We start from the raw sequence: 17,565 nt of genomic DNA, 5'->3' as shown, positions 1-17,565 counted from the left end.
ATATTGCAACTCTCTATTATATGTTACAATATGTGACACACTTTGTTATATTTATTTAATCTAAAATATTATATTATAATATAATATAATATTACATTATATTATAAAATAATATAAATGAAAGAAAGAGTATCGAGAAGAAACCTAGTCACTCTCAATATCAGCATATTATAATATCAATCCATTATTGATTAGATTGATTAGAACTAGGATATGAATCATTCAAAAAAAATTAAAAGTATATTAAATTTGAAAAAATAACTATATTTACATTAAAAATAAAATAAATCAAATTGTTTTATTAAATTGATTCTAGATTTTTTTTCTAATTTTTTACTTTCTTCTATTTGTTCGTGCTAATTTCTTTCTTTTTTCCTCCTTAAGTCTTTATATTTCTCTAAAAAATAATGTTTAAATATATTTTTTAATTTTTTACTTTTACATATTTATACATATTTTTCGCCTAAAGATTTAATTATATATTATTTAGATGTAATTTTGTAGAATCTGGAAACAGAAAGAAAAAAAAATGAAAAATTGATGAGAAGGGTGTTTATAATTTTCAAAATATATATATTTTAAAAAAAAAGCCTAAATATATACAAGCATATTCTCATAAAAATACATCGCATCGCATCCATCTATAGTTTTCTTCTTGATATGAGCTAGCAACTCCCTTGATAGATGAACCTAGAATAGCATATCTTGATGCTTTCAACTTTCTAGAAACTCCTTTTTATTATTATAATAATAATAACAGTAGTGTTAACTTTAAACATGCATGCAAACTTTCAACAATCCAAAAGAAAAGAATAACTTCATATGAACCATATCTTACTTTAACATAACGAACACACATATAAAATGAAAAGAAAAAGAGAAAAATCGTTGTCTCCTTACAAGATTTCACTTCAAACCAAGCCATATATATATAGATAGACCTATATATCTATCAACAAAGACGACGACATTTACATTATTGTCGTTTTTGTTTTATCACATATGGAATTGGAAATAACAGCACTAGCAAATCACGGCATACTAGGGTTGTCATCAGAGAGATTCAGAGCTCTGGGGTTGGACGAAGCTGGGAAAACGACATCATCATCATCACAAACTACTACTCCTCAAGCTTTGGTGGTGATTGCTTCTCTGCTTGAGAAATGTATTCGGAAGAACGAGAGGCTGATACGGAGATGGAGAAAAGACGACGTCGTTTCGATCTTCCATGGCTCCGAAGCACCCAGCTTGAGCCTACGGCAGTACCTGGAACGCGTTTTCAACTACTCGAAGTGCAGCACCTCCTGCTTTGTGGTGGCCTATATATACATACAGAGATATTTTCACAATCGCCCTGCCTTTTCTCTCACCTCTCTTAACGTTCACCGCCTCTTCATCACCGCCGTTATGGTCGCTGCCAAATTCCTCGACGATCAGTAAGATATATATATATATATAAATTTTTACAAATTATAATATTGTATTAGTTTGTGAAAAAAAAAATATTTAGTTATAGAAAAGGTGTATAATTAAATAAGAATTTTAACAAGTTTGACTGGTAGAAAGGTGCTATATTATTATTGTAATTATTATGAGTTGTCCTGAGTACGAGTAACAATCTGGCCTAATTTGGATTTTTTTTCAATTGGTCGATGCTTTATTTTATTTTAGTCTACCTACTAATTAAAAAAATTGCCAAATCAGGTTAGGTTGAAATTTCAACTCTAATTAAATTTTTTTGTTATTATTATTATTATTAAGCAAAACCGCCTACATAAATTCATAATGAAGGTGTAGTGAGAATAATCTTTTGATCATATATATATAAGGAAGAACGGCAGAGAAAAACTGGAGAAAAATAGTGGGTAAAAAATTATTTTTTGTTTTTGATTTAAAAAAAACAGAAAATTGTGAGAACAATAAAAAAGTAGTTTTTATAATTTGTTCATCTTTTTTATACTCATCTTACTTTTTTAATTATTATTATCTAACATCATTTATTATTATTACATTATTTTTTCTCTTGTTAGTTTCTCTCTTTTCACTTTCTCTCACATCACTTTCTATCTCCTTATTTTCTCTCTCATCACTTTCTCTCTCCTTACATTTTCTCTCTTCACTTTCTCGCTATTTTCTCTCTTCTCACTTTCTATCTTTTCATTTTTTTCATTTATCATTTTATATCTCCTTATTTTCTCTTGCATAACTTATTATGTCATCATTTTCTCTTTCACCACTTAATTACTATATTCTCATTTTCTCTCTGATCACTTAATATATCATTATTTTCTCTCATTATTTTTTTCTCTCGCCATTTCCTCTCTCTTCACTTTCTTTCTCTACTCACTTCTCTCTCTTCACTTTCTTTCTCATCACCTTCTCTCATTTTTTCTTGGATCAATTTATTTCTTCTCAATTTCTATTTCTTTAAATTTTCTCTCATTACTTTCTCACTCCTTATTTTTCATCATTTTTTCTTTCAAATTATTTATCTCATTATTTATTATAAACTTTAAAAAGATTTTTCTCTTTGTAAATATATTTGTTAATTTTTTATTTAAGATTTTTAAAAAATAAAACTAAAAAATAGTTTTTAGAAAACATAAATCAAACACATCTTGTTTTTTGAAAACTACAAAAACTGTTTTCTGTTCTCATTTCTGATAACACAACTTTGAAAACAAAAAACAGAAAACAATGTCAATCAGGCTCATAGTTTCCTAAAATTTTATAAAATATTTTTTCTTTATTTTTGAATACATTTATAAGTGTTTTAAATTTTATAAAATTATATGATATTTAAGTTTAATTATATTTTTAGAAAAATAATTCTTAATTTTTTTAGTTTGAATCAACTTAATTCTTTTTTTCTTTTTAAAATCTAAGATCCAAATAAAAAGGTAAGCATATCAAACAGATTATTTTATATATATATATATATAAAAAGTTATAACGCAAATTAAGTTACATAAGTAATAGAAAATATATTTTTACCAATTATTTTTCATTAGTATTTAGTTTCAGGAATTAAATGACATTATATACGTTAATCCATGCTACTATTCTATTTTCGTCTGAATGTTTTGGAGTGGCTTTTTGAGATAAACTTGATCTTGATTCAGGTGCGACAACAATGCGTACTTTGCACAAGTGGGTGGAGTGAGCACAGAGGAAATGAACGAATTAGAAATAGAATTTCTGTTCAGCCTCGAGTTTAAACTTCATGTAACAATCCAACTCTTTGATAACTACTGTCAGCGCTTTGAAAAAAAGGGTAACAGCAGCAGCAGCGGCGAGTACCGGACCGACCGCCAAAGCAGTGCCCATGTCCGCCATCGGAGAAGAAATAGGGGAAATGTGTAAAAGATGAAAGTTTTAAGATCAAAATGCCAAAGAAAATAAAACTCACTCCCAGTTAATTTGATATGTGCTTGTATAACTATTGTGGCATAAAACATTGGAACGAGTTGTTGTAGCAAAATCAAAAACAAAATTGGTATATCAGCTAAAGTTACCTAATAGAAGCCTAAAGTTACCTAATAGAAGCCTTTAAACCACAGCACAACGAAAGCACTCTGTCTGTGTTGAAACAATGATCACCAATCAATTTATATTTAGTTATATGACTTCTTCATAAACCACTACAAAGAATACAAGCACTGAAGGAAAGGAATATTAAGGGTGGGAGAGAGAAAATATATAGAAAAGGACTTCAGAAATATTCTATGCATAAAACTGTCTCAAGTGACCCAGCAAAGTGGGAGTTTTGGAGATAACGCAGCATCTCACAACTATTGTATTTGACAAAGCAAGCGAAAACGAAGCAAGCTGATCGTCGACGCAGACAATCCAGGCCTTTTATTCCTTTAGCCTGAGGTGTTCTTTCTTGCAGCATAGACACGGTAAGCTGCCAAGCCAACGATGGCCACTGCAGCTCCAACTGTGTCAAAGAAAATAAATAAGATCAACATGTGCTAAAATAAACAAAAGCCTTCTTTCATGAAAAAATCACTGGAAAGAAAATGCCAGAACAAATTTTGAAGAGTCGTTAAAGATTTTAAGAGCCCCCAAGTGGTCAACGTTAAATCCATCCTATTATATACCTGAAACAAACATCAGAGAACGGTTAATAAGCCGGTGGTATTGCTTTCGGGTTCTCCCAGCTTCAGTTTCAGGAATGCTCAAATGAGGCTGCTCAGCAGCGGTTATAATCTTGCGGAATACGTGATTAAAATCACCCAGCTTCGTGCTAATCTGTATAGGAGCTTCTACTCCCATATCTTGACTAACCTACAAAAATGAGTTTAAAAATATATTACTAGAGGTTCAGGTAGGAGGTAAGTGGAACAGAAAATCAAATATCCAATATAATAGACACGTGATTCGTGCTAAAACATGACAAATAATATACTCGCTAATGACACAAACATAGGAAAACAAAATATCATACCCTCGTAGAATGTTGTATGGCTAAAGGAAATGAATCCCGGTCATCTTTAGCTGCAACAATGAGGCAAGGCACCTCATATCCGGTATCCTCACCGTGACCAGCAACTTCAACCAACAACTCAGTTGCCCTCTTCCATGATGACTCATCAGAACTGGCAAAGCAAAATATATATATTTATATATATGTGTGTGTGTGCGCCAACGATTAGATATACATAAACATAATGCAACAGTAAAATATTTACACAGCAAAAAAAATCATGAGTAATATATAAATATGTCAAAGCATGATCTCAATTAGCCTAAGCCAACTAAAGATAATTTAAAACCTTAAAAAAAAAAATACATACAGATATGTGCTTGCACTAATTCACAATGGAATGCAAGTTATATATTGGTATCCTGGATATTCACTACTTCAACAAGCTTTACAGGAACAAAAGCGCAATATTCTTATAGAAAGAAATTTTTGTTTTACTTTTAAGGGGCTGTTTGTTATAAGTTTTGGGTGTCATGGGAATGTGTGGCAAGGGTTCACATGTGGGTTAATCTAAAACTCACCCTTTCACAAGAATTCACATTACCCGCTAAAACTCTGTGGGACCCACCACTTTCCCACCTAAAAAATGGCACCAAACATGGGGTACACTTCAAATGACCACCCATCCCAACACTTCCCCATATAACAAACAGCCCCTAAGGGAGTTTCTCAAGGGTAACAAACTCCCACCCCCCCAAAATAAATAACAAATATGGCAGTGCTGTTATATGAACCTTCAAAGCGGCCTATCTCGTAAACAAGTACCTTGACTAAAGACAAATATTTTGTTGATATCTTACCTGTCATGAACAAACACAGCAACATCACAAGCAGCCAAAGATTCTTTGCTTGATAGCAGTTTTCCGACTCCATCTTCAGGAATCTCTCTCAACACAAGGGTTTTCTTTGTGCCCTGGAAACAAAGCAACAAAGCATGTGATATAGGTTCTAATTTCTATAAAAATCTAATTGAACATTTTAATTTAAACAAAAGAAGAAAAATCAGTGTTCAGGCAAACAGAAAAAGAAAACTTGTGAACACGTTCAATCAATTACGTTAAGAAATTAACAGCCAACGAAGAATGTCCAGAAACAACTAGCAAAAAAACCACATCAAAAGAAACAGATAAATCCATATCTATACAAATGTGCACTAGAAAAAGCTCACTGAATAAAATCATGAAAGGCTTCCACACACAAACAGCAAACATACCCCAGGCTGATCAACAACATTCACTGCATACCGATCTTCTGTGGTTGGATTGTAGGTATCAGAGAAAGGCCTGCATTTTCAGAAAATCATCAATAAATGTTATATAATCTAATTAATAAATAAAGAAAGAAAGAATAAAAAAAATCAAAAACATGATTCATAATATGACCTTCCAAGAAAAGAATCAATTATTGCAGACTTTCCAGCCATCTTAGGGCCAAAGACAAAACATTGGAAGACATTTCTTTCTGATTGTTGCTTCTTTCGATCTAAACGCCTCTTCCTAGTCACGCGGATTGATGATGAAATATCACCAGAATAACCGATGTATATCAGATTTTCCATGCTAAAAGTTGGATCTAGGAGTGTCATGAGAGCCCACTGCAGACCAAGTGTTTCCACTAGTTTCAGACATCGGCTAACAGAGAAAGTATACAAATATGTTTTGTAACACATGTACTATGTTTTTCCAATCTGCTCATGATCAAAAGTTTTTAAAATGTAAATATGAAGAAAACGTATCGCGTCACTACCCTGGAAGTAGTTAAATAATACATCCATATAGTTCTACACAACATCCTACGACCAAGCACACTCAACCCGACCCCAAACCCAACACACCCACCTTCCCCCCTTCCCAACACCCACACCCAAAAAAGAAAATGGTACCTTGGATAAAAATCCGTCAAGAGACAGGCCTCCAAAAGCATTTGCCTCTGCAGCATCCTTATAAAGAGCCTCACTGAATGGACTGGCATTTTAAAAGAAGAACAACATCAAACATCCAAAGACAAGTAGCAGTCTGCAAAAGTTTATATTCTGAGAAGAAAGATATTAGATACTTAAAACACATCATAGATAGGCAAATCCATTGTAAATTCACAATGTTCATGTAATTATGGATACCGAATACTTCAAGAACACTTAATAGTGAAAAATCAAATTAGCCTAAAGATACAAAAAAAAAAATTAAATTTAAAATGCAAACTACCATTCTGGAGCTGTAGAAAATACTTCTTCAAGTTCACGAGGTCGGAGTGCCCCATCCTGACAGTAAGAATAACCCTCATGATTAAAACTACAAGAATTCAGTTAACTAGTAGGATGAAAAGAAACAAAAATACAGATTACTTCGCACAACTTAATGCAACAGATACGTTGAAAGACAGAAAAATAAACCCGAGAAAAGCCGTGCACAATAAGATGAGTCGGGCATACCAAATCACTGTCATATGCCTCAAAGATTCCTTTAAGGAACTCAATGGCTTCATTAGTCAGCTCCACACTCTGCAGATATGATGATCAACAGTAAGCACTTTTAGCAAATACCATATAATTCAACTTATTATAGAAATGTTTGCAAAAGTGCACTATGAATAAATGTGAAGTGGAAAAAACGCAAGGACACATGCAAGACAATTACAGCAACAATAACAATAAAGATGCAAAAGAAATAAATACCATAAAGCAAAATTAAGAAGTCTTGAAATCACATCTCAGTTATACACCACAATTAAGAGTGTCGTAAGATCAATCCCAATCTACAACAATAAAAATACAAGCATTTCAATGGCAATGCACCTTACTGGCACATTCCAAGGCAAAAACATATTGCAAGTTAGACAAAAGGTTTACGTAGAACTGCCATCAAATGTCCAATAGACCAACAAAATAAACAGACATAGGGCATTGAGGTTCTTAGCAATGGATCACCCAAAACTATATTGGTGTCCAATTTACTTCTACAGAAGAGCACAATAGAACACACCAAATGTCATCACCCATAGTGACTGCTAAATTTTTAAGTCAATGATATATTACCTGATCAGGAGTTCGTTTTGATGGAGCTGGAATGAGTTCATCTGCAAGTTTTATATCATTATTGTATCCAAATTTCCTGAGAACAGTCCAAGTTGTTTCTAGACGCCCCTTTTCGATAAATAGTGCATGCAGGAAGAGGAATCCTGTCAAAGTAAGTCCACGCTCATTGACTCCTTCAGGAATCTTCTCTTGCACAACCCTCTTAACACCCACTATTTCAGAAGGTTGCAATGGAGCATTAAAACATTTAACCTGTTAATGTAAAAAGTGGATTAGCAATTAGAATTAATGACTTAGGCTAATAAAGCAGTCCATAACTACGACTATTTAGTTTCAAGAGGTCATGCAGAGAATGAAACCTAGACTTTAAAACTGAACAATGTAAATATATTACCTGAAAATCATTCAGCTCTGCATCACTGAGAGCACCATCTCTGTCATGGTCACAAAGAATAAAAATCCGCTTCAAGGCCCGCACACATCGAGGCTTTAAAGTTTGTGATTCCTGGTCAAATAGTGGGCCTGTTGGATGAAGCACAGCTTTTTGTGCATAGTAGAAAACTTCAGGAATCTACAAAAGTAAATAATCCAGTCCGCCGTTTAAATTGTGAATGTCCTGATAACAAAATAATTGATAGAGAACTTCAAGTTCCTAAAGTGCATCGGGCCTGAGGGTCTACAATATTGAATCATCAGACACTTTTCAGTAACTGATAACTAGTATCTTACGTCATGCATAAATATTCCAACTATTAATTGTGATAAACAATAATAAGGAATAAAAGAGTGAACCCAAATGGCAATTGAAAAACTTCTAAAAATAGAGCATACTGACCAGTATAAGATTGCAAATAACATACTCATAAAAGACTAGCATGCTTTAACAAACAAGTATCCAAAATGAAGCTGATATTAATACATACCTGAATATGTTTTAATGCTGAACACTCAATACAAGTTTCAATCTCCCGAAACTGTTGCATTATGGGGGACATCACTTGTTCCAGGCTCACCTGCTGGTTCTCATCTCTCAAATCTAGTTTACACCCCACCACTATGACTGGGACCTTCACCTGCACGTGAAGCTAACCTTTAACCTTTACTCTATATGAGCAATACTGCAGTTCCTAAACTTATACGGAGAATAGTTTCTATTGAGAGCAACAGTAATGCAATGAAACCATTCGACTACTTATCACATTTCAGAATTGCGTTAGATACTATAGAAAATATCTGCAGGTTTTAGTGGTCAAATTATTCCTCCTTTTTTTCCCCACTCTTTCTGGAAGAATGTTTGTTCAGTCATCTACGATATTGCGGCATTGCTGAAAAATAAATCTATAATATAGAGATGAGAATGCAAGAAAGAATGAAACCTCTAGTTGACGAAGTTTAGGAAGCCAGAAGGTACTCAATCGATCAAGTGTCTGTGGTTGATCACATGCATAAGTAAGAACAACTGCATCAGCCCGCTTCAATTCATCTGCAACTTTACCATTATCCTCGGGGCTGATTGAAAGTAAAATAAACAAAGATTCAAGACCAGAATGAAGATCCAGAAAAAACGAACTAAAAGATGAAAATCACCCTTATACGGTTGACCAAGAAAAGAACAAAACATTTAATCTAGAAACTCAAGAACTTTCATTGAGGTCAGTCTGGTATAATACTAGTTTCCATATAGGGACCCATGTAATAGAATATTAAGATTTGAAAATTCCTCTTTTTTCTACAATCCCCGCTCAGCAGCCAAATCAGAATATAATTTACATTATATATATATATAATAAAATAATTTTTTTTTAAAAAAATACACATTGACGAAGACGAACATAATGAAACTTAATTGTATAAGCTACTTTTATAAATTCAAAATGATATAAACCAGGAGAAAAAGAATCCAATCAAAAGTTCTCTCTCTTTAATGACATATCATAGTTAGAATCACATATTTACTATGCAACCAACGTATGGAATATCGTAAAAGATAAACGCATACCGAGATGAAGTATCAATGATTGTGATGGGGACACGGTCGGGATAGAAATCCTCAGGCAACCTTGTTGGTGGCAATAGTGGAGGAACATTCACAGGGAAATTCTCTGCCGCAGCAGTGACAATCAAACTCGATTTTCCAGTGCTCCGGTCTCCGGCTACGACAATTCGAACCCCAGTTCGGGCACCGGGGTTCACTGTTCCGACCGGAGCTCTCGCCATTGGAACTGCAACCGTAACAAAAACCCAAAACCCTAACTATCATTACGAAAAATCAAAGATCATATTCACAAAAGCATCACCAACCAAAAACCAACAAGTGTAATGGCAACATCGTAAGAGCTCATTATATGTTAGAGTTATAAGCTATATGCATATTACCTATTTCAGCCAAAAAAAGAAGGGAAAAAAAAGTTAAGCTTGGAAAGAAATTCAATGGCGAAAGGGATAAATTAGAGAGAAAGATGGTTAAAAATGAGAGCAAAAGAATAAAGAGAATCGAGAAACGAGTGTTGGCATAAACCCAAGTTGTGAAAGAATATATAAAGAAACAACTAACCTTTGATTTGAAGATTGAAAAGTGAAGAAATGAACCCTAGCGAACTCTTGGGTGAAACTAGGTGAAGAAATGGAAAGAAGCCGAGCACCAAAAACCCAGGGCTTTAGGGCTAGCGGTGGTGGCGCTCCAACTGGGGGAAGGCTTTACTTTTAGTAAAGAAATCTAAAGACGAAGCTTCAGGAGAGAGAAAGGGAAAGTGGCTCCGTTTTTGAGTTTTTGATTCTGAGTTTTGGTGTTTTCATTTTTCCTTTTTTTTTTAAAAATTAAAATTCTCACCGGCTAGTGCACGGAGTTTTGGTAGTTTCGTGTCCTTATTGTGACACGTGGATTTTAGTTGAGGAATTTGTATAATTTTCTTTATGACACGTCAGCCTACGCAATATATTTTAAAATAATAATAATGACTTTCTCATTTTCTGTGGGTAATGAATCACTATTGTATTTTTAACAATTAACATTTCATTGAAAATAAATAAATTAATACATATAACAAAAATGATAGAAAATCTACCACGTACATAAATCAAAGATACCTTACAAAAATTGGATAATAAACTTGTTATATTATCTGACAAAGATCTTAAGTCGTAAAAATACCGGGATTTGTTTAAGAAAATAGAGACTAAAACTAAACAATAGGCCGAGCAGAAAATACTATTCCAAAACCACTATTTTTGGGCATGTTTAGCTTTGTTTTCTGTTTTCTATTTTTTAAGTTGTGATCTCAGAATTGAGAACAGAAAATAATTTTTGTAGTTTTCAAAAAACAAGAGGTGTTTGGTTAATGTTTTTTAAAATTAATTTTTTAGTTTTTTTTAAAATCTTAAATAAAAAATTAACAAATATATTTACAAAGATAAAAAACTTTTAAAAGTTTGTAATAAATAATGAGATAAAATAATTTGAAAGAAAAATTATGAAAAATAAGAAGTGAGAAAGTAATGAGAGAAAATTTGAAGAAATAGAAATTGAGAAGAGAAAAATTGATCGATGCAAGAAAAAATGAGAGAGAATGTAATGAGAAAGAAAGTGCAGAGAGAGAAGTGAGTAGAGAGAGAAAAAATGATGAGAGAGAAAGTAAGGAAATATTAAATGATGAGAGAGAAAATGAGGATATAGTAAATGATGCAAAAGAAAATAAGGAGATAGAAAATGATGATAAAGAAAATAGCAAGAGAGAAGTGAAGAGAGAAAATGTAAGGAGAGAGAAAATAAGAAGAGAGAAAGTGATGAGAGATAAAATGATGTGAGAGAAAGTGAAGAGAGAGAAAATAATGTGACAATAAATTATGTTAGATAATAATAATTAAAAAAATTATGTGAGAAAAAAAATATAGACAAAAATTTTTCGAGAACAACAGAAAATAACTTTTGGTTGTTCTCAAAATTTTCTGTTTTTTGTAATTTTGTTTTTTAAAAATTGTTTTATGAAAACAATGCCAAACACCCGCCAACTTGTTTTCAAAAAACAGTTTTTAGCTTTTAAAAACAAAAAACAGTTTTTTAGTTAATAAGTCAAACACTCTCTAAAGCTTTTAGCTGGAAGATAGAGAAACTCCCTACAATAAATAATATAACACTAAATGAGAACTGACAAAAATATACACAATAAGATCTAAGTAACATTTATTAATTAAATTTATAAAAGAAAAAAGCTATAATTGAAAAAAAAAATTATCAAATATGTTAAAATATTTATTTATATGGTATATAAAATTAATTTGTTACAACTAATTAATTTAATACGTTAAAGTCAATATTTTATTTATTGACAAATATTCTGATTTATGGTCAACATTATTTGTTACCCAATTTTATTTGTTACCAAATTTTGCAGATCTTAACTGATTGAGTGAATATATTAATCTATGGCATAGACTCTGATTGAATGTCTCACTCTATAAACTAATATAGAGTACTGGTCCCCAAGTTCACCACTCATTATTCTATCTTTTAGTAACTTCATCTAAAAAAGTTACTGAGAGCTTGGAAGTTCGTGTACTCGTTCTAATTTCTTTTTTTTTCTTTTGTAGATCTATAGTTGTAGATTGAGATTATCAATAGCAATAGCTAGAGATACATATATTTGATCTTCTAAATTTTATAGCAATCTGTTTATTCCGCATTATATGCATCTAGGTTAATTTTTAATCTAACAAAATAAACATATAACTAGTAAATATAAATCAATCAATATAAAAATTCGTAACAAAAAAATTCAATGCATAGTACTGATATTATCAATTAATATCAACTAGATAAATTATAAGAATTGACCAAAAATAATGACATCAAAAAACTAATGTTCTCATTTTTTAAATTGTAGATAAATGACCATTTTACATTGTTGATTACCTAAATTATCTTTTTCTATATTTTTTTTATTTAGGAGTATATGATTTTAATATAGTGGTATATATATATTAGTTTTGTTTAATTAGTTTTTATTTTAAAGTTATATTAATTTTGTAAGTTTTTTATGGGTTGTTGGTATATTATTTTCAAATTAGTGTATATGTGTTTTTGTGGTATAGTATATCATTTTTTTATGATATTTAATTTCTATCTTATTATACATAATGGTTATATATAATTTTATATCATAGTATATACGTTTTAATGGTAGTATATAATTTTGTTAGCATAATATATACATTTTTTAGTAATAATTTTGTAAGTTTTGCTGATATATTATTTTTTAACTCACTATATATATTTTGTGGTATATTATATCATTCAACAACTCATAAAGAATAAAAAAAATAAAAATAACTTTTAAGCAAAAGTTAATTAAACAAAACTAATATACACATACAATAATATTAAAATATTTATAATAAAATAATAATTTAATAAATGACATATTTAACAATATATAATATTAAAAATATAATTAGACTATTTTACTATAAATTAAAAACATCAACATTTACTTACCTTTATTCTACACCATGCCCTATCAACTAAGTAAGTAAAAAAATTAAGATCTCAATTTATCGCAAGAAAAACTTATTTGTAAATTTATGTCATCTTTGAAGTCCAGCGAAATCTCATTATCTTACAAAAATGAAACAGAACATAACAAAACATAATAGATACAAAACATCAAATTGTAAACTGAAGAAATTGAAACCCACCATAGGCACCAAAGGCGAAGAGTATTGATTCTCAATCTCATAAGGCACAATTGAATAACCCATATTTGGATCAAACATATCAAAAGATATGAGACTTGATTCTGATCTTGGTCGTTGACTAACAACCAAAACACTTTTACTTAGAAAAAGTAATTATAAAATAATATATTAAATTGAAATAATTAACTAACAACTACTTTTGAATTTGTTTGCAGGGAACAGTTAGGGAACAGTTATGTATCAATTTTTTTGAAACTGAACTGCTAAAAGAAACTGTGAAGACCTAAAGCAGTGATTAAGTAAAGATTAGAAAAATAGTGTAACATTAGTTATGTTCGCTATTATTGACACGTGTAATTATTATAAAGGTGATTGGATTTTTTTTTAGGGAAAAGGCTCTATTGCTTTGCTAATTGTCATCGCTTAAATACAATATTCCATAAATTTTATTTTGGATTTATAAAATTTTCATTAAACTTTGTACAGCTACGTTATGGAGTTTTAATTTTACGTAAGTAGTATGAAAGACAAGTGACCAATGCCTTTGTGCAGTAGGGGAATTTGAATTTTTAAAAATTTGCTAGACGTACTAATTATTTCAAAAAAATATAAAACTTTTTGGCAATATTCAAAATACATTTTTCATAATTTTTCTCATTCGCTTTAGCTTTTCTCTTCTTTTTCTCTCCCTCAACTCTCTCTCTAGAAAAAAAATTCATGAGTAAGATAAAATATCAAACAACTCAATATAATGGCAAGTATTTCGAACATATCTCATGATTTTTTGTTTTTTTTTTTGCGATTTTTTTTTCAGATATGAAACTTTGAAATCTGCAGAAAATCGACGTGGTTCGATGGTGGTTCGATTGGGCCTTCAAAATCAAGATTTTCATGAAAAAATCGATATTGCTCGATGGTAGTTCGATGCAATTCTTGCAAAATACATAATTTCTCACTCGGGTGTCAGTTTGGGGTGATTTTTTTATTTTTGGTATTTTCTCAAGATCTACATGTTTGAGATGTGTATATACACATTTGGGAATGTAAATCTTGAAAAAAAAAATGTAAAATGCAAAACATACCTCATGTTCAAGATATGTTTTTGTATGTTTTCAAGTTTTAAACTTTGAAAATGTATATGTGAACATCTAAAACGTATAGATCTAAAAAAAATACCCAAAATAAAAAAAAAATCACTCCAAACGGACACCCGAGTGAAAAATTATGTCTCTTACAAGCTGGTAAGGCAGTTACTATCGAGGCAGAAACAATCGAGTTCTATCGAGTCTTATCGAGGCCTATCGAGGTAAGGCAAAAAAACCAAAGTCTAGTCATATCGAGTCCTATCGAGGCCTATCGATTCCTATCGAGGCGGGTCCTAAAAATCCCAAAGCCGTGTATCATCGAGTCTTATCGAGTCCTATCGATTCATATCGAGGTATGTTCTAAAATTCAAAAAGCCTTGTATCATCGAGTCCTATCGAGGTATGTTCTAAAATTCCCAAAGTCTTGTATCATCGAGTCCTATCGATTCCTATCGAGGCATGTTCTAAAATTCCCAAAGCCTTGTATCATCGAGTCCCCTATCGATTCCTATCGAGGCAGGTTCTAAATTTCCCAAAGCCTTGTATCATCGAGTCCCCTATCGAGTCCTATCGATTCCTATCGAGGCAGGTTCTAAAATTCCCAAAGCCTTGTATCATCGAGTCCCCCTATCGAGTCCAATCAATTCCTATCGAGGTATGTTCTAAAAATTCCCAAAGCCTTGTATCATCGAGTCCCCCCTATCGATTCCTATCAAGGCACAGTCTAATCCATTCCTCATCCTCTACTATTGAGTCCTATCGATTTCTATCGAGTTTCATGAAAATATCGAAAAAACCCAGATTTCTTCATTGCCAGCCCCGATCTATCCTACGAACAAAAATCAACAATAAAAACCAGGCACATACACATATTGCAGATTAAAAACGAAATCCCTCACCTTCGCTTTCTTTGAGGTTGTTTCCTAAAAATTTGGTTGCCTTGCTCAACGTTTTCTCATTTCCCTTCTCCGATCGTCAAGTCTGACCTTTGGGAGCCCTTGTTCGTGTTCGTGGAAGACAATGAAGTTGGGTTCTACGGATTCAATCGAGGCCTATTGATTTCAAAGTTTGCTTGGTTCGGGTATTTTGGGAGAGAATACGGAGAGTTTGAGAAAATTATGCCAGGGGTATTTTGGGTAGTAACGGCATTAGTAGGACCAAAACGAGAGACTTATAGTGATAGGGTATTTTTCAAACAGAGTGTCACTTATTGCATTAAAAATCAAATTTCCCTTCTTTAAAAACTACGTACAAATGTAATCAAATACTTTTTTAATTCTTTTTTCAACTGTGTGATGCGATACTATTGTAGATTTTTTTTGTAATGCTCCAACTAATTCTAAAACATCGGACCATTAAAAGCTACTAAGACATAATTACTATTTTGAAATACATACATAAAATAATAGAATTTTATTATAAAATCCAAAATACGGTATAGGATCTCATTGTTTAATACATAAAAAAACATAAAGAAAATATAATCTTTAATTAATTGTCCAAAACTATATGCGGAAAATAAATACATAAATTAAAGATTTAAAATAACTTCATCCTCGATCTTCCAAGAGTCCATTCAATCAGTCCATCCCTAATACATGCTCATTTTCCTGCATCATCTAAAATAAAATAAATGAGTCTAATGCCTAGCAAGGAAAATTTACTAAAAACATATATAAAAAATCATAAGTCTATATCATAAAACATATATTATAAAACATATGACGTAAAAACGTATATCATTTAGGACTACAATATTAATAACCATTAATTCATTACTGTAGCATGTGATAAAATCATCTAGGTCATCAGTCTACTAATCAAGGTAGGTAAATCATAACTCTACTCCACGATAATAATAAAAAAATCTTGGGATTTGCTATCTAAGCAACTATAAGTCCCAAGTGACTACAAAACATATTTATACATAGCACATAACATATCATAGCATATAAACATATCATAACACATATAATCTAACATATTTTCCTTACCTTGAGTGTAAAGAGAAAAAGAAAGAGAAGAGATTGCTTGCTATAGAAAACGTCCAATCAACCTTAAATACAACATACCATATTTATATTAGAGCATCATAATAAAACTATACTTTCAAGAATTTTCTAAACCTCATAAAGTCATACCTTCAACTTAGAACCAAAATGGTGAAATCCCGAGTCTTCTCTCTAATTTCTATCTCCAACTACAACACCAAGAGTTTGGATACTTGGGTATATTTTGGCTATATATTGGTTTGATGGGGTTCAATATTTTGACTATAATAGGGTTTAGAAAGGCAATAGTGTTGAAGGCAAAATAAAGAAAATAGAAGAAAAAGATCTCGAGCGCTAAAATGACAAGTGTTTCGGCTATGGCTATGTAGAGTGTTTATGGCAAAATGGAAAGAGCTTTTGGGACTATGGATTTTGACATGAGAGGTTTTTGAGAGTTTTTGAGTGTGAGAAAAATGGTGAAGGGTAAGTCTGTATTTATAGGATTCAAACCCCAACTCCCTTCCTTGATTTTCTCCACACTATTCAACTTAAATTTTAAAAATAAAACATTCCCTCCACTGTATGGTTTTGTCCAGCCTATTCTTACTCCCTTCTTGTTGCTACATCATCTCCAAGTATGCCATATAGTCTCCATTTGGTTCAAACTTTAGTCAAAGTTCAAACTACTATCCTATATCTCGTAACTCTGGACCCTTCTATAGTAAAATTAACATAACTGGAGCTGTAAAAGTCCGATTTATGATATTTTTATATCGTTGGATAGCTAATTAAATTATCTACAAATTTTTAGAAATACTATTTTTCTAAAATCGTAATATAAATAGGTCAAAACTAGACTCGAAGTTACAGCACTCTAAAGTTACGAAATCTGCATTTACTTATCTAACTATTCTTGATACATAGTCACTTAATTCAAATAGATCTAATCTTGCCTATCTTTAAAATTTTAAAAAAAATCAAATCCTTCCTATTTTTGAGCCAAGCCTAAGACTAAACTATTTTGGTTTTCATTTTAATTCTAATACTTGGACTTAGTTTAATGCCACATGTTCACTTCTTAATACATCAAATAACATGTGCATTTAAATACTTAATAAAACTATAGACTAATTTAATCATATGCTAAAATAATTATAATTACCCAAACTATAATTATTTCTAAGTCATAAAATCATAGCTTAAATAATTTAAGCTTAAAGCAATCCTTATTCCACAACTCAAGTCATAACTAAATCTAATCTAAGATCATATTTA

At 31.3% G+C, this 17,565-nt stretch overlaps 2 protein-coding genes across 2 annotated transcripts; one reads left to right on the top strand and one right to left on the bottom strand.

Moving 5' to 3' along the window:
- Nucleotides 1–861: 861 nt before the first annotated feature.
- Nucleotides 862–3,424, top strand: LOC133790911 (cyclin-U4-1-like). Its single transcript, XM_062228750.1, has 2 exons — nucleotides 862–1,436; nucleotides 3,123–3,424. Exons 1-2 carry the CDS (start codon nucleotides 1,003–1,005, stop codon nucleotides 3,361–3,363), a joined length of 675 nt encoding a protein of 224 aa, XP_062084734.1. The 5' UTR covers nucleotides 862–1,002; the 3' UTR covers nucleotides 3,364–3,424.
- A 156-nt stretch (nucleotides 3,425–3,580) lies between these two features.
- LOC133790910 (mitochondrial Rho GTPase 1-like) lies at nucleotides 3,581–10,286 on the bottom strand. The gene is made up of 15 exons (XM_062228749.1): nucleotides 10,078–10,286; nucleotides 9,523–9,745; nucleotides 8,900–9,032; nucleotides 8,447–8,596; nucleotides 7,918–8,094; nucleotides 7,524–7,775; nucleotides 6,921–6,989; nucleotides 6,694–6,749; nucleotides 6,372–6,453; nucleotides 5,872–6,083; nucleotides 5,703–5,772; nucleotides 5,290–5,402; nucleotides 4,451–4,601; nucleotides 4,104–4,290; nucleotides 3,581–3,940 (listed from the first exon to the last, which is right to left on the bottom strand). The coding sequence occupies exons 2-15, from the start codon at nucleotides 9,738–9,740 to the stop codon at nucleotides 3,867–3,869; spliced, it is 1,944 nt and encodes a 647-aa protein (XP_062084733.1). The 5' UTR covers nucleotides 9,741–9,745; nucleotides 10,078–10,286; the 3' UTR covers nucleotides 3,581–3,866.
- Nucleotides 10,287–17,565: the final 7,279 nt, after the last annotated feature.

The sequence above is a fragment of the Humulus lupulus genome, chromosome 7 (assembly GCF_963169125.1).
Source record: "Humulus lupulus chromosome 7, drHumLupu1.1, whole genome shotgun sequence".
NCBI lineage: Eukaryota > Viridiplantae > Streptophyta > Magnoliopsida > Rosales > Cannabaceae > Humulus > Humulus lupulus.
Note: the sequence above shows the minus strand (reverse complement) of the source record. Positions and strands in the feature narration are given on the sequence as shown.